At 43.2% G+C, this 18,193-nt stretch overlaps 2 protein-coding genes across 2 annotated transcripts; one reads left to right on the plus strand and one right to left on the minus strand.

The window, feature by feature from the left end:
* The first annotated feature begins 830 nt into the window (after window positions 1–830).
* glipr1a (GLI pathogenesis-related 1a) lies at window positions 831–3,764 on the plus strand. Its single transcript, XM_076722658.1, has 6 exons — window positions 831–1,066; window positions 2,019–2,264; window positions 2,400–2,494; window positions 3,170–3,255; window positions 3,457–3,483; window positions 3,589–3,764. Exons 1-6 carry the CDS (start codon window positions 896–898, stop codon window positions 3,762–3,764), a joined length of 801 nt encoding a protein of 266 aa, XP_076578773.1. The 5' UTR covers window positions 831–895.
* Window positions 3,391–9,437, minus strand: krr1 (KRR1 small subunit processome component homolog). Its single transcript, XM_076722657.1, has 10 exons — window positions 9,285–9,437; window positions 8,481–8,656; window positions 7,278–7,412; window positions 7,038–7,163; window positions 6,719–6,802; window positions 6,565–6,621; window positions 5,405–5,575; window positions 5,209–5,286; window positions 4,852–4,948; window positions 3,391–4,768 (listed from the first exon to the last, which is right to left on the minus strand). The coding sequence occupies exons 1-10, from the start codon at window positions 9,358–9,360 to the stop codon at window positions 4,608–4,610; spliced, it is 1,161 nt and encodes a 386-aa protein (XP_076578772.1). The 5' UTR covers window positions 9,361–9,437; the 3' UTR covers window positions 3,391–4,607.
* Between the last annotated feature and the right edge of the window lie 8,756 nt (window positions 9,438–18,193).

An 18,193-nucleotide genomic window follows, 5' to 3' on the forward strand; every position in this document is an offset into this window, starting at 1 on the left:
TCCAATATTTCTCTGACATTAGCAGAATGCAGTTTAGACCAAGTCATGCAGAAAGGAAATGACTTAACTTGCTTTCAACCAAAGAAGTACAATGTAGTCTACTGAAAGTAATGCAGTCTTAACCAAGAGGAAGGTTGTGGAAGGTTGTGGTCATAAAAGGTGAATTTTTAAAGCACTCTGAGCAGATAAGGAAGTTAATTGATGAGTTACTGCTACTAATCTATTACCCCAGATTGTAGATAGGCTACATTAAGATCGTCTTCTGCATGAGGACCATGATAAGGGCAGTCGGTGCCTCTTAAAGCACCACTGCTGTAAAAAACATGTTCACATCAAATCTAATTTTAACTGTTGCGTCCACCAGGTGGCGTAAGAGAACACTAGAGTATATGCAGAAGTTGCCATAGTGTTTCACAGTTGGGCAGAAATGCTGCGTATACTGGCTGACTGAACAGTGGAGCGTTAGTCCACAGATGAAAGATGACAAAACTGTTTTCACAATAACGTGTACATGCAAAGGATGTCTTTGCATCCCATTTCTAAAAATATGTGCATGCTTCTGTTTCATGAATAACACATAATGTGTGCAGTCGTATACTAACGTGTTGTGTTCCTCCCCTATTTTTCACACTCTGCTTGCTTTAGCCACTTCACCGTGCACATGTATGAACAATCGCTGAGTTGCACCTGTTCTTTTACTTTAATACTGGACTGAGTGTGAGAAATGATGCATGAGTTCCACTCAGAAAACCTCTTTAAATAAACCTCTCAAAAACAGCACATACATCCTGTTCCTGTTGAGCGTGACATTTCCTGCTCCAGTTCGACTGATGAAAGCGTATTTCACAAACCACAGCCTCTGTGCCTTCGCTTTCGGCGCTTTATCCTACGAAGCATGGGGAGCACGGTGGGGATGCTGCTGTGGGTCTGGATTATCCTGGACTCGGGGGTGTGTTCCGTCTCGCTGCCAGACATCACTGATGGGACGTTCATTGATAAATGTGTGCAGGAGCACAACAGGGCGCGGTCTTCTGTCAGTCCTGCTGCCAGTAACATGTTGTACATGGTAAGGATGCTGGGTACTTCCATCTATCACTATTCTTCACACTATCACAAAGAAAGAACAAGGCAGTGATAAAATGACTGTGCCAACATCACAACAGGTTGACGTCTAACGGGTAGGGATGTAAAACCATAGCATTTTGCATGAATGATGAGCATGAAAAAAGAACTCACTCTTATGAAGTTATTTTGTCAGCCCTCTGTTGGTGCTTGGCACTGGAGGCTTGATGGTTTGAATCCCTGGACCATCTAAGAAATAAACATAAACTTACCAATAGCTTGTCTGCTGAGAAAAGTAGATGTTTAAAGGTTCAGCTCTAATTCCAGATTCCCGCTCACCTCTGGAAGAGTGCAGGCGTGCAGATAATTGTAGGTTTATTTGTCCTGGTTATGAGATAATCAGTCTTTCAGATCTCTAAAGTCCAGGTTGCACCAGCGCACATAATAGCAAAACATCATGGTGAAATGTATTTCAGTGGAATCTATGTTATCAGTGGATTGGCTCGTGCGGGAAAAGTAAATCCACACAAATCCTTAACATACGGGTCAGCATGAATGAGAGACACACCAATTTGACCAATAACGGACATCTTGAAAATGCAGAACTTTGAGGCGACAAAGAGCTCAAACAGAGGAAGCTGTCTTAGCTTACGAGCTGTGTCGGATCATTAAGTTGAATTCAACCCTCCTGTGTTGGGTACAAACTGAAAGAGGAAACAGGCTTTTTAGACATTTATGAGACAGTAATCAACAGGACATGAGTGAACTGTGTGAACTTGTTGTTTTTCACTTCCATTGTGTGTCGAAGAAATTTCAAAACCTCAACAAATACCACAGGAAGGAAGTGAGACAACGACTTTTCTTTTGGATGAACCAACCCTTTACACCCTTCACTTAAAGAGAGGGGGTCGTTATAAAGGACAGCTGCTTCATATTCTTTGTCTCTGCTCAATCAGACATGGGATGAGGCCCTGGCCATTACTGCAAGAGCGTGGGCAAGACACTGTGTGTTTGAACACAACACCTACCTCAAAGACGCCAGCCGTGTGCACCCTACCTTCTCCTCTGTGGGAGAAAACCTATGGGCAGGCAGCCCTCAATCTTTTGACGTGACACGTGCCATAAGACGTTGGGTGGATGAAAAACAGCACTACGACCACAGCAAAAATACCTGCACAGGCGACTGCGGCCACTACACGCAGGTGTGTTTGGAAACAGACTGAGAACTTGCTCGGGGTGAGATGTTTTAAAGAGATCGGGGCAATTAAAGAGGAGCTGCTCGCAGTGTTTTATATTTGGTCTGCATTGCTCAATGTAACCCTTTTTCCTGCCTCCAGGTCGTGTGGGCACACAGCTACAAGGTTGGCTGTGCCGCCCAGCTGTGCCCGAACGGTGACAAAAGAGTCATTTTTGTATGCAACTATGGTCCAGCGTAAGTTGAACACATCTACAAAGACACCAACTCTGAGTCATGACTGTTTAGGTGCCACTGGTAAGAAACAAATGGCTCTGTCAGCGTTTTAAGCTCGTTTTCTCTGACGGTACCGAAAAGTCTGTATCTGCTGGTGTTTGAGGTTGAGGTGGGGTTAAAGGTTTTCATCCTGGTTTCATGTGAAAAAAAGGAAGTGGCATACATTACTGCTACGTGTCTTCACCGCAACCACCAGTACATTAAAGCTACGGCTGACAGCGTTCTGTGTCTATCTGACTATCATCCAGACAGAGTGCATCAAAAGTATTAAAAACACACCGATGAGCCTCACTGTTGCGCTGGGTGAAATACACTATTACCTCCTGTTTGCGATGTTTGATTAAAAACTAGTGAGCAGCTGTTTTCGCAAAATAAGCATTTTAAAAAAAGAAACTAGAAATTTGTGACTTTTTTTTAAGAGTCGCGTCTTCAGTAGGGACCAGGGGGCTCGGGGCCATAGACAGAGTACTGAAGACAGACAGACATGGTCAGTTTGGGTCTTTGTTAACAGTAAGGAACATAGAATAATATCAGCCTTATACTTTGTGCTTGTGTTCTCATCAAAGATGCCTCCAAAATGACTATTTGCCATCCATAATAAGGGAAACTGATCTCACTTCCTCATTCCTCGTGCAGGGGTAACATGAATGGAGGGCGACCCTATGAAACTCAGGGGACAGCCTGCTCTGGATGCGCAGGCACCTGTGTGGACAAACTCTGCCGTGAGTATTCAGTCTCCTTCTAGGGGATGAAAAGAATCTTTCATGTCCTGATTTGGAATTTTCAGCTTGAAAAAAAAAAATCACACATTTAACAAAGCCAGAAGTATAAAAGGCTGCAGCTTTGACACTGAGAAAGAAATGGAAAACATTTATTCCTAAAAAAAACAAACACGTTTCTAATGTGTCTTAATGTCTTTGCAGGTAACCAAGAACAAGCTCCACAGAAAAGTAAGTGAAAGAGAGAGAAATCCAGCTGGGTCATGAAACACACGCCCGCACTGGTGCGATGATAAAAGCGAAACCACTCGGTCTGACTTCCATTTGCGTTCCCAGGCTACAACTGGACCCCAGACTGGGACCCTGCCCTGGCTACCAGTCACTCAAACTATGTGGTTCGTGGCTCCAACTATGTGATTATCCTGGTTGTCCGGCCCATTGCCCTCCTCCTCACCTTCATCGCAGCGTATGCAGTCCGCTACTTTTACCCCCATGTCTTCTGCTATGAATAGACCTCCTGTGGTTACCTTGAACACATGGACTTCCTCAGCCAGTGTGAAGATGGAGATTTGACTTCAGCTTTTTATTTTCTGTCCATACAGTTCGCTGTCACGGACTACATACATTCTACCCACAGGCTTCTTTGCAGAGACACCGCCAGCCACAGGTTTAAGCCATCGGACAGTTAATATCACCCAACTGTGCAGTTCCTCTCAGCTCTACGGAGCATTTTAGCGTCTTTCAGCTCATTGTTTTGGTTTTATGGCCCAGAAATTTCATGTGTAGGTTCAGTTCCACTGACAATTAATATTGATTTAATATTTAAAAAGTCACAGTTCTGCAAAGAAATTAATGTAAAAAATAGGATGACGGACTAGAGACCTGTAACTAGAGGTGCTGTCAAATCTCCATACTGACCCTCTATAGTAAAGCTGCTGGGAAAATGTTTTCATGACCAAAAGGAATAAAAAAAAAAACATACAAAAGAAGAATACAAGTCACGAAAAGGAGAAAAATGCATTTTGAAACATAAATACAGACCATACAAAATCTGGACAATAGTCAGCAGAAGACAAATAAAGAGGAAAATGGGTGACATCGCTCACTGGTGGTCTGCTCGTCTCCTTGGACAGAGAACTGGCGTCCAGATAGAGGAAGGGTACACGTGGGAATATGAACAGGAAATCCTCACAACAAAAGCAGTTCAATAAAAACACCTGTGACAGTGTGATGGAATTCATTTTGAGCCGAACACACACACACACACACCATGTCCTTACTCTGTCCGGCGGGACCGTCCAACACAAACCTCATCACACGGCACACACTCCTACAGCGGTGCTGTAAACGCGTGGTTAGCCTTTGTTTTTTGCCTTGTTCTTTTTCTTTTTGTTGGTGCTGCTGCTGCTGGTGGTGGGAGGGGCGGGGTTCGCTGGTGGAGCCCCCAGTTTCTTGGTTTTGGCTTTTTTCACTTTCTCCTTAATGGCCTCGATGTCCAGCTTGCCTTCTGCAGGAGCTGTGGGACAGAAGTGTGGGACAGAGGTTAGCTGTGCCGGTACAGTGCACGGTGTCATGTTGGCTTTGCTCCTTTGTTTCTACCTTTGGTGGGTTTCTTCATGAAAGGCTTCTCTTTCGGAGGAATGAAAGCTTTGTTCCGCTCTTGCTGCTTCTTAGTCAGTGCTTCTGCTTGTTTCACCTGAGAAAGAGGAACAATGACAGTCAGTGACACAACTGTTAGTTGTCAGAATACGATGCAGCTCTTCCTCTTTCTGCAGGGTTGATTTTCTGCAGCGTTTTACAGCGACTCTGCGGGTTTAGGAAGTCTTGGACTTCTATCATGCTCCCTGGAACTAGGTGCTTTTCAATGAAACTGTAACTAAGCAACAGAAGGGGGAAAAAAAAGTGGTCTCCTGGTCTCTCAGGACTCAGCAGGAGGTGAATCCACTCTGTGCTCACCTTGATCTCTTCCATCTTCTTCCTCTTTTTCACACTTTCCCGCAGGAAGAATTCTCCTGTGGCCAGCTCCACGTCAACCTGCAAAGACGAGCCACGGAGTTTAAATCAATGCTGAAACGGTCTCAGTAACAGGGTTCAATATCGGGACAACATTCCGCAGTCGTTCAATGAATGTGTTTTCACGCCAACTTCTGACCTTGCTCTCTGGCTGTGATGGAGGGAACGGCGTGTATTCCTTCTTCGCGCTCTTCTTCTTTGGCTCCTTGCGCTTGGCCAGGTTCTTGTGGCGGAACTTGGGCAGGAAGCGTTCCCAGCTCTGCATCCGCAGGTCGGGGTCTTTGGACAGCTCCCGCTTGATCATCAGTGTCTGATGGTTCCGGCCGTCGCAGAGTAAGGAATGAGGCGGTGGGAGGTGGGCGGAGCAAAAGTAATACAAATGTGATACTTTGGTGATGCTGCACTGAAATGCAGTTTCATTACTACCTGCTATCAATATTGACGCAGAGATTTAGAGGTAATGTTAAGATTTTTACAGTTTGAATCTTTAAATCTGACATTTATGGATAAAGTTGGTGGAGTTCCCCTTCAATGTTTAAAACTCCAATACATATATATCTATATCTTTGCCTAATAAGCTAAAAACAAATCTACTGTTTTAATTTGAAGGCAGTGGGAGGCCTTTACTGTGGAAGAAGCGACAATGCTAGTAAGATTAGCTTAGTCACTTGACTTTAAACGAAAGAAAAAAAAGATGTTTATCAGCACGTGTTGGCAGGAAGACGATTTGAATCACTGAATGATGCAATGAATCGTTATCAGAGGTCTGACAACATCAACCTCTGTCAGAGTTATGTAGTAAAGCAGTTTGGTTTTGGCCTGTGAGTTCAAAGAATAAGATCCACACACATGAAGTAGATGTAGGACAGAAGTATTTGGACAAATGTCTGCAGGACGGCTCTGAAGGGTATGTTCAGTATCTGTTCCCAAGACTTGAAATCTGACATAACAAACTGTTGGTCAATACTAAATAACTCAGGCATGATGGCTGCTCCACAAGGCTGTTGAATTAAGTTTAAGAGACTTTGTGAGTAGCAGAATCAGGCAGTGATGAGAGCCCTGCTTCGAGCAGAGTGAGTGTGACTCTGTGATGCCCTCAGCTCCAGGCTGAGCCAGCCTTGGCAAACAGACCCGGAGAGATTGTTTTTCAGTCAGGAGATCGTGAACAAGGATGGAAATCATCTTCATCGGGCATGAATGCAGTCAACATTTCAGTTGATCTGGCTCTACTGAGTTTGTGCCATGACCCAATAGAAAGCCTCCTCGCACGCCACGTTTCTGTCGGCAGTCTGAACGTACCTTGATGTTGTAGATGGGGTGAATGTTCTTCATCGTGTCCATCACTACTTTGCGTACCTGAACAACAGAGAAAGAAAAATAAGAAAGAAAGAAAATGCTTCTAAATCCTCTGAAAAATGTATTTCGATTTGGGCATTCTCTGTGAAGTTCTCACCTCCTTCAGGCCACTGAAGGGCCCCAAGGCCGACACTGTGTTACCCTGCACCATCACATAGCAGTTGGTGAGCAACTCTAACGCCTGGAGAAAAGGGAAAGGAAAACAAAGTCAACAGATGACTTAATAAAGCAGTAATGCTGCCACCTAGTGACATTTATCTCATAATGCAAACTAGGGACCAGACACAGACCGGGGAGCATAATCAGTCATCACAATACCATGAGGCTTTGTTCACACTGGAGCCCAGCTGAAGTCAATTCAATCACTCTCTGCTTTCCCGTGTTAGATGAAAGCTGGACTTTGCTGCAGGACTCACTTTTAGGGTGGAGCCCTTGGGGCCTATCAGCCGCTGTCTTCGCTTCACAAATCGCTCTCTGTTCCTCACCAGGGTCCCGATTTTGATGATGTCACACGCAACGTCATCCTGTAATATCCGCACAGCCTGGAAGCAAAAAAAACAGTTTGAACAGGGAAATAAAGCAACCCGATTATCTGACACTGGCATGACTCCTGTGTTTACTACTCCTCCAGGAGGTCTGTGAGCAGCGAGCATTACCTGTTCGAATGGGACACTCCTGGCCAGCAGCTTGATGAGATCTCTGGCTCTCACGATGGCATAAGGATCAAACGTTTTCTTAGTTGTGCAAACTGTCATGCTTCCCTCGATTAGGTCCAGAGAGGCTTTGATGTGCTGAGAAGAACAACACCGCATGTTAGCAGGTGCGCAGTCAATGAGAATTACAATTAATTGATGGATGGAATCCCAAAAATATAGTGTGTCTGGCCACAGCTGATGCTGGTGTGGAGGTTTTAAAGGTTAAGTGCACAGTACAGGTCTGCAAATGTACCATCCTGCGGAATCAACATTATTATTTCTAAAAGCATTTAACTTGAGAAAACTAACTGATAATTTAACTTAAGTCATTTTTCAAGTAAAAAACATTTGCTGCCAGATCTTAATGGTAAAGATTTGTTTGCTTTTGTGTTTCAAATAATCAGAAATTGAACCTGCTTGGGTTTGAGTGTCAGCCCTGACGAAATGCCTTGCAATTTTTGTCAGTTCATAAATGGACAAATCAACGAGCTGTAATTCAATGACCTGCACGCATCTCTGGAGTTATGTCACACATACAAATGTATCCTTCCCCACCCAAAAAAATGTCTCTTTAGAGTTTAATTTAGCTGCTCGCTCTGTTGACCTGAAAAGCAGCATCGCGCATTTCAGTGACATTCTGTCTCGCCAAGTCACATTTACTAATGTAGCCATTAGCTCAAAGGAAAAAAAACGGATTTGTGGACTAAATGTGTCCACAGTTCCACTCAAAGTTACACAAGCAGCAGCAACAAAATGAGACTTTTAACTCTGTTAACTATACACATCAAACACAGCAACAGCTCCAGCCTTAAAATGCTTCTATAAACATTAAAAACACATGAAAGAGACTACAATTTCTGTAGTATTTGTTGACTAAAACTAAATAATGACATCACTAAACCTAATATAAATTTTGGTCAAAATCAGCTGTCAAAATGGCTTCTCTGTTGATGAAACAAAAATCAGCCATATGAAGACATCAGTGAGGCTGTGGCCAATCATGATGTGATGTGTAACTTGCTATCGTGGCGACTGATTAAAAACATAAACATAAACATACTGTATTTTGTTCAGTAAAACCAGTTTGGATTCAGAAAGTTCACGGTTTCAGCTGTCAGCTCTCTGTGTCTCTGGTAAAAGCTTGTGCTCAGTCAGTGAACTTACTGCCTCTCCTAAAGCTTTCTCCACAAGCGGCCAGCACTCTTTCAGGTAGGCTTCTCTGTACTTGGGGAAGAGGGTGGCAAAACTGCTCTCCTCCAGCAGGCCACGGGGGTTGTCATCTCTGGTGAACGGGGACTCTTTCCAGCCATCAGGAACAGTCAGGAGTTCAGATTCATCCACTGCATGACAAAGACACAAACCATGAAAGAAAGATAGAAAGATGAAGAGATAAAGGGTTCCAAGAACAGCAGCGGATGGAAGCCAACAGCAGGAATCCTATATTGACGAGGGACGTTTAATAAAACAAGTCAAACTGCATGCAGTGTCTCCTTTTCTGACTTTGGAGTGAGAAAGTAGATCTGGACAAGTAGATGCTACGCAATAATCTGTATGTTTACAATGTCTGAGGATAGCAAAGTGACGAATATTTGAGAGTTTCTCCATGCGCAAGCAATGGACACACGGAGTAAATCCATGCTAACTTAACGAGTTTGTATTTGGGGCATCTGTAACGTTACACGACTTGAACCGCAAATTTAACGCTACACAAATAAGATCATACAAATATTACTGTACTGTACTTTTCCTTGGTGTGAGCTCGAAACGAAGCCGGCGTTTTTAATTAAAAACTCAACAAGTGTTTACAAGACACGACAGCTCACTTGCCACCTTACAGCGAGTTCATGCGTGCCTTGTGTCCGACATGTAAACACGCCAATTAACCGACAAAATTCAGCTCAGCTCTACAGAGAATGGATCTCCGGGTGTCATTTTATAGTTTTTAACTCCCTGGCGGGCATAACTCACCTTGTTCTTGAGACTTTTTCGATTTTTTCCCTGTTTGAGCTTCACTCACGCCGTCTCCCGTCGTGGAGGACGCCATTGTTGAGCAGAAGCGGAAGTGACGCAGCGACTCTTCTTCATGTGAATTTGTCGAAGGTTGGTTCTCTGCGGCAGCGCGTTGCTGCCACCGTTACAGAACAGGTCAGGTTTTTATCGTGTTTTGTCAAGAAAACGTGGATTAAACATTTAAGAATACATATTAACATTTGTACCAAAAAGTCTAAATACAAAACATTGCACTTCTCCTCTACACAGTCCCTTCAGATAACTTTACCCAACACCAAAGACGCAAACATGATAAAGAGTATGTTAGTACTGTTCAGTAAACCATTCCATCACATCACCTGCACATTTTATCCTCAATTATGGAGGTCTGAACACACTGTCCCACAGTCTTCTGCATGCTGCAACAAGACAAGTAATTTAATGTAAAAGTAATCACATTTTAGCATACTGACACTAAAAATGACTGGAATCAGCATAGAAAAATTTTGATAGATTGAAATCCTTCTGATTCCTTAAATTCCCAGATAAATTATAGAGAACGTGACCTCTGTGTCCTGCTCTGATGCCTGTTCAGATCTTAGGATAGTTCACAGGTTAACAACCAGCTTTGAAATGACATTTCAGCACAAATCAGTTCCAATGATATGTATTTCAGTTCTTTACAACTCTTCAGCTTGCTAAATGGGCCTGTAATCCATTCACATTCCTGCCGTGTCGAGCCTGAGAAATAGTCCTTATCTACCATTTAAACATATTAGATCACTATGATTACTGAGGATGAGAATTCCATTAAAAAGAAATCCTAACATTAAACACTGTCTCGAATGAATTACTGTATTTTTACAATCCTGTTATGCAATTTTTAAATTGTTCTCATCTTACCACTAATTTGACCTTTCTTAAACTCAAAGTTTCAGCTTCAGTGTTGAGTCATCCTCCTGCTGTATCCACTTTGAGAGTGAATTTATATGAAAAATGGTGTGAAATGTGTAAAACGTTTCATGACAATTAATAATTTCTGCCACGTTTTTAAAATGCTGTTCTGTATCATTACAAAACACACTCACAGATGGTGTTCCAAACGCTTTATTTGAGTCGTAGGCGTTCATAGTAAGTCATGATTGCCTTGGTTGCACTCACTGAGAGCACAATCATTCCCAAAAAGCCTATCGATCCGGCCACAATGGAGATCACAGTCATGTGCTCTGCCCCTGCAAAGAGATGGACACAAGTCAGTGAAAGATTGCATCAACAAATGCTATCCTGAAATAGCAATATAGCATTCTTTGATGCATACAGATCGTAACATTCATAAAAACAATTAGTCACAGTAAGGGCTAGGGATGCAGCTCCTCTTTTTCTTTTTAAAATCAATTTTTAACCTGATCCCTTAAAACATCACATGCACTGATCATGTCACAGTATGTGCGACCATTCTGGACTGAGCACATGCTCACATTCCTTGATGTAAACTCACAGTAAGACGGTGGCAGTGACTTGGCCCTCTTGTTGACCACCAGAGGTCCAGCGGACACAACAGCGGCTCGTTTCCCCTTTCTGTCCGTCTGGCTCACTGACCTCTTGGTGCGCTGCAGGCTGCTGCAATTCTTTTACACAAATAGGATCCATTAATGACTTTCATGGTGATTTTCACTCTTCTACATTTCTTTCCAGCTTTACTTACAGATGAAGATTTCGCATAAAAATCATGAGCTTTTAAAATCAACCTCAACAGTAAAATGTTGCATCAATAATAATAATTCATCACGTATCAAGCATCAAGCACCACCAACGTATCAGTCAGCTGATTTTGGTTGATCACAGACATATAAATATTGATGTATATGTTGTCTGATATGTGCAGATATGAAAACGTCTTTTTTTTTTTTGTCTTTTTATGTGAGTGAAACATGAGCTGCTATAAGGCCTAGTTGGATTCATTAAAATAAGAGCTGTTACATCAGATGTGTCTGTCACAGCTGAAACACCTCAAAAAAAGACATAGAACGCACTCAGGGCAAGGGGCATTTGTTCTCTGAATTTGTCTTTAAACCAGTGCTTCTTCTAAGGCATCGTGCTGTTTTATGTGGGTACTTACTGGTGCTGGCACGGAGGCACTGCCATAAAGCTTTAAGTCAGGGAATGACATTCTCCCATTTGCAGTTAATGAAGAGACTACATGAAAGACTGTAACATGATTGGTTGCAGCTTTAGCTTTACAAGATGTGCACTGATGCATATCTGTTTTAGGTAGAATGGTAAATCCTTCTGCCCAGAAGTGGGTATACACAATAAACCTGTGTTTATACACCACTACACCGCAGCAGTCAGTCACAGATGAGCCTATCCACAACCAGGAACCTTAAAAAAAACAGCTTGATAATAGCAAGGGCACCATCAAGACAGCATGTCTTACATCTGCAAAACATTAGCGGCCTGTCTCAGCCTTGAAGGGAGCCTTCAGATTACCTTTGCACAGTCTTCATTGGGTCCACATATGTTGGCCAGGCAGTGAATGTAGAGGGGCAGCCTTTTGGGCATGGTGAACATCTGAATGGAAAATCTGCTTATCTGAGCCTGGCTGTTGACAGAGAGCCAGTGGAACGTGCTGTCAACAGGACAGCTGGAGAGAAGAGAGGATGACGTCCATTATCATCATCACCCAAGGCAGCTAAAGCAGGTCAAATATATTTCACACTGTACAGCCACTTAAACCTTTAGCTTGAGCTTTGTTTTACTCTGTTTAACCTTTATGTTAAGCCTCAAAGCTACATCATAAATGTTACCAGTTTCTTTCTGTGGCATTACACAATGTACGCATGCATTTTGGAGCAGGGACATCCTCCCCTGCTGAACACACAGACCTCACTGAAATAATGCAGGCACAGAGCCACACTGGGAAGGCATCTAAGGGACCAGCACCCACACATGGAGGTAAAGCTGAAAATTTTACAATGCAGCCAAAACACATCTAAATGTGCAGTCAAAATAAAGAAATTTAACTGAAGCATCAGTCCATCAGTCACATTTTCACCCACCCATCCTGAAGAAAAACACCCTGGACGGTGTCCTGTGGGTCAGTGCTCTCAGTGGCCCAGCACGACTCCACCTGCAGGAGCACGTCTGAAGCAAAAGAGTTGTTGGTTTGCAGGGCCACCTGGAAGAACAGGGTGTCCTCATCCTCCAGGGATATGGCATCCCTGTAGCTGTCGGTGTATGACTCATCCTTGTACAGACTCATGGTCAGCCCCAGCTGCAGGGATGAGCTGAACTCCACCAGGGAGAGGGTGGAGAGCCTATAGCAAAAGAATTAATGTCTTTAGATGTTTCTGTCCTTCATTTGTGAACACTATTTTCTTTTTAAATTCAGGGAAAAAGACAAAATGTTTGTCTCACCACTCCATATTCACACCGACTTGAGTGTTGCGGACATAATGTCGTGGAAAGATGCACATCCAGATGACCTTTAGATCCCGTCGGCTGATGGTCTGCTCCTTGCTCAAGGTCACCGTCAGAATGTTTTTGTACTTGATGTGGGTGTCGTTCAACTGGACAATCACACACACACACACACACACACACACACACACACACACACACACACACACACACACACACACACCTTGTTATGCTAAACTCATTCATCACACTTCAACAGGTAGAATAGATTTAGATAATAAATACACACTTTATTTTATAGTGATTAAGCACTTCATTATCCAGGTATCTTGTTATGGAGCGACACCAAAGTGCTGCTCTGACCTAAACGGCCTCAGGTAAAAGATTACAGATGTAAAAGTGAGGACTCTTGTATTCACAACATACGGAATTTGTTTATGTATTATGAGGCCTGTGATGATAATTAAGCATGCATGGGTTTACAGATTGAAGATATGAAGATTCCTTTGCAGTATTGAGACCAAAAGGTCACACATTGATGCAGACATTTGGTCAGCAAGATTAAAAAAGTCCCTCACCAGCCTCCCTGTTCCACATTCAGAGGCTTTCCGTGAGGCACGGAAGTAGTAGAACATCTCCGTCTCCTCCACAGTGCACCGCCCATCATTCAGCTTCACATCAACTTTTCCTCCCATGTATGAAGTCAGGTACGGTTTTGCTACTCCACCAGTCACCAGTTTATCCAGGCACTGGCTGAAAAGGCCATTTTCTGTTTCAAGACAGCCAGAGAAGAGAGGTCAGAATCACACTTGATGCAGATGCTGATCACACTGTGGAAGGAACATGCAGTTCCTCTAGTATCCACTAGACGCTTGCTTCAACATAACACAGCGTGTCTGAACTCCTCTCTCTGAACACAAAGTCAAATACACTTCAATAAAATGTAGCATCCTAATAACTAATTCAACTTCTGTCATGTTTCTTGGTGGCTGTAATAGACATTCTTAGTTTGACAACACTGATGTTGGGAGCAGCATGTGTTTCACTGGATAGGATATTTGATTTGAATATGTTTACCATTGCAGACTGGATGTGAAGCCATAGGAGACTTGATGATGGAACTGACATCGTAGAAGCCATGTTGGCACACACAGGTGTAGGAGCCCAGAGTGTTGATGCACAGAGAATTACGGGGACACAAAGGTTGCTCGGTACACAGATCTGGACCTGACAAACAAACAGTCACAGCAAATAAGATTAATCCCAGAAAACAGATTTTTTTTTTGTTTGAACTCTGTTACAGACTTTAGACTTAAACAAGTTAAGCTGCTTTTTTCACCATCACCCACCATCCCAGTGAATGATCCCATCTGTAACTGTGACATTTGCTGCATTGAGGGAGCGAATGTAATCCAACTGATCTTCAACAGGCAGGGGCACATCATCTTCACTTGATGCATCAAAAGTCATGAACAGAATCTCTGTTTTGTCTGGCTCGTCCGCAGGTTCGAAGGTGGCCAGCTCAATGCGGGCTGGCTGATCAAAGTCTTTCAGCAGACTCTGCAGCTGAAGGACAAACACAAGATATGACACTTCAAAAACAGACCTTTTTATGATCTTGTTTGGAAGAAGATATGCTTAGATGTCAAACACAAACAATTTTTATCTTACTGAAGAAGAAAGATAGCACTAGCCATGTTAGCTCCACGATGCTGTGCTTAGGCAAAGTATTGCTCTTAGGTAAAATGTAAGCATGCTAGCATGCTTATAACGACAATGCTAAGCAGGTATGTTTACCATGTTCACCATCTGAGTATAGCTTATATTGCTATAAAAAATGTAGACTGTTTAACTCTCAATACTGTCTTGACATGATTGTGTGCTTGGTGTAGCTGCGAAACTTGTTAATGCAATTCAGTCAAGTGGCTGCCATGATGCTAAAAGATGGTCTTATTGGCTAACATTCCCCTGAACACCCCCCCCCCCCCCCCCCCCCAAAAAAAAAAAAAAAAAAAAAAAATTGGATCTATAGTCCATGATCACTGATCGAAACAATCAATTTTCTTCCACCTTATCCTCGAAAATTTTCCTCATTGCAGCTCCTGGTTCTGACATGTCATCCTGTAGATCCTCAGGCAGTGACCAGGGCACGACCATCGTGAGACCTATTGTGGAAAGGTCTAACTGCAGCTCTACAGAAGAGTTAAAATGGAAACACAGTAGGCTGGTTTAAGCATAAATTAAGTATATCAATCACATTTAGGCCTACACTGGAGAAAAGTCACTTTGTTATTAGTTTCTTTTTATTCTAGCTTTCTTGAATAGTTGTGTCACTCATTACACTCTCCTGTTGTTACATCAGAATAATACAGAGCAAAACTCGTGACACACCACACAACTACAAAAGTCAGGCTGACCTTGATCCAGAGCAGGTCCAGCAGACCTCACAAGGAGCTCTAACGATGAATTCGCCCCCTCAAAACATACATGAGAGCGTTCCGACTCCCACTGTCCGTCACATTCCTCCCACACGTCGAGGATGTAGGACTTCCCTTCCTCCAGCCCTGGGAGATGCAGCTCTGTGTCACTCACCCGGCTGCTCTGCAGGGTGGTGCCGTTCTCCACGGACAGTTCATATAAAAAGACCACCGCTGGGTGGTGGGTGGCGCTGGGCCGCCACAGGGCAGTGGAGTCGTTGGAGCGATACTTGAGCTCAGACACACCATGGGGTCCTGTGCACACACAGCATGCAAGCAGGTAGAACTGAGACAGGATAAACTGAGACAGGTGCTGCATATAAGTGTTACAGAAGGACACGAACACACACTGACAAAAAGAGATTCAATTCACTCACTATGTTAATGTCTCAGATGCCAATTAAGGTCACATAGCCTTACTTACAGGCCAGATCATTAATAGCCATATAGGCATGCATCAATCAATTAAAGAATGAACAGTGATGGATATTTACTGATTATGATGAGTGGTGAGTTAATTCCATAGGTCACATCTTGTTTCTTGCTTTGACAAAGGGCCAGTATGGAGGCAGGAAAACACAAACAGAGTACTCCCTTTCACTGAATATCACATGGGTGCTTTAATCGAGCTGCCCTTTCCCTCTTTCTCTATATTTGTCCTCCAGTTATTGTTTATTTTTCAATCATTTCTGAATAGCAGATTACATTGTCTGGTGTATTTCACATCAGATATGAAATACATTAGTCTTGTCTAACAGACTCCTCAGTTGATGAATACCACACAAACATAACAGCAGGTTCATCTTGATAGGGATGGATGGGAATGGGGTGGACGAGAAAATATTTGACAGCGATCTCATCACTTTGTCCAATTTCTCTTTACGGAGCAGTGAGATGGTGCATATTAACAGTAGCATGCATTGGACCAGTACATGTTACCTGTGTGTGCTGTGATGGTTTTGGTACTCATGAGCACACTGTCTCCACACAGCGCCTCCACTCTGGCCTGGTATTGTTGGCAAGGCAGCAGCCCCTGCACAGTGTAGTTGGTGATGAGTGTGGTTCCCTGCAGCGCCCCATTGTGGTAGACTCTGAACATAGAGATGGACGAGGTGTTGCTCACTTCCCAGCTCAGGGTGTAGTTATCGGGACCAAATGACGTCTGATAGAAGGCCTCGATGCGGGAGTGAACTGAGGAGCAGAGAGGGGATTAAGTGAAGCAACAGTGCGTTTTATTGCTTATCATTTCTAATCTTCATTTGTAGGAGTCTCACTTTAAAGCAGGGAAAATGACCATGCTCACACTAAAACAAATGTGTATAAGGTCTGGGAAGAAATGCCTGTAAATGCATAGAAAAATAAAATGTGTTAAGATCCTAAAATAATTTCGGATTTCACAGATTGTACAGTAACTGTATTAGTGGTTAACAAGAAAAGAGTGCTGCAAATGAGTGGCTGCAAAATATTTAAGTTCAGTATCAACTGTGATAATAAGAGATGGTTCATTTAGGGAGTTCATCAACTCATGCAAGACTTACCAGAGTTTCCATCATTCAGGACCATCTTGCTGTAGCGGGACTCTATCCCTGCCTGGCAAACCGTCTGTAGGCCAAACTTAACCCTTGTGCAGGGCTGCAGGCCAGATAAGATGAACACAAAGTCCTCCTCCATTTGCCACATGGGCACCTCCTCTGTGATGTGGTCTGTTCCATTGAGGTAGAAGACAGTGAGGAGGAAGAGGGAGAACTTGCAGTTCTCAGGGCAGTCCCAGGCCAAAGATACGCTGCTGCTGTTCCATGATGTCACCTCAAAGTGCTTGGGAATGTCTGGGTCTGGTGGAAAAATGATAAATAATTGGAAAAGTTTTTTGCCCTTCATTGTTTGTAGATGTCTGCTAATCCACCCAACAGCCAATCCATACCGGTAATAGCAGAGAGGCAGGTGAAAGACTGAGTGCCTGCAATCTCCACACAGGCCACATAGGGGCTGCACGAGTCCAGAGCTGTGAAGTGGTAGTTGTTGTTGGTGGTAGTGTCCATGCTGAGGGTCTTGTAGGAGCCCAGGTCAGTGTGGTACAGCGTCGTGGTGTGGCTGCTGTTCACAGCTGGGTGGTTCTCCACCCAGGATACCAGCAACATGGAGGGAGTCCTGGACTTGAGTTTGACAGGGAGACGCATAGTGTGGCCTAGGATGAGACCAAATGGAGTTTCAGTCATCCTGCATTACCTTTCATCAACATGTGTAGGAAAAGCCAAATCCTAACCAACTTATCCCCTTAAAAAACTGAGGGAAGGTCATCATGTGAGTTCAAACACGTGAACAGACTAAACACAAGAAGCAGATAATCTCACCAACTGCAAGGAAGAAGTTTTCATCCTGGTGGAAGAATAATGTGCCATTTTCACATGCAAACACCTCAGTGGGACTCATCAACTCCAGGAGGCCCTGAAGAAAAGACGGTGGATGAACAGAGTAAAGTGGACTCTATAAAAATCAAACATCCATCTGCATCAAATTGTATTTTGATACATGCTATATCAAGAAGTGAGTACCTTTGTGGCACTTGTTGGTTGTTCTTGAGGTTTCTGCAGACCTCTTACTTGAGTGAACTTTGTACCTTTGATAAGCACATTTCAGTTAACATTTGACAGCTATTGGTTCTTACTGGGTAAAAATATATATATATATATTAAAAAGATGCTTACGTGGAGTGATTCTTAAAGCCCATGCCTGAACAGAGCCTCCATATTGAAGTGTTAGCTTGTTTTCTACAGCTGGGGACACCGTCAGGGAGGTAACTTTGCCTACCTTCCTGATGGATTTCAGTGCTGTATCGTTGAGCCATATGTTTCCATTTTGCCTAAAAGGATAGAAAATAATAAAGCCCTGCTACATCCCAAGAAACAAACATTTCTTAAATGGGTTCCCTTAGTTCCAGTTAGGGAAAAATCATTGGTCAAGACTGGTTGATTAGCAGAGAATCAGAAAATT

This window comes from Chaetodon auriga, chromosome 22, assembly GCF_051107435.1.
Source record: "Chaetodon auriga isolate fChaAug3 chromosome 22, fChaAug3.hap1, whole genome shotgun sequence".
In the NCBI taxonomy this organism is placed as follows: Eukaryota; Metazoa; Chordata; class Actinopteri; order Chaetodontiformes; family Chaetodontidae; genus Chaetodon; species Chaetodon auriga.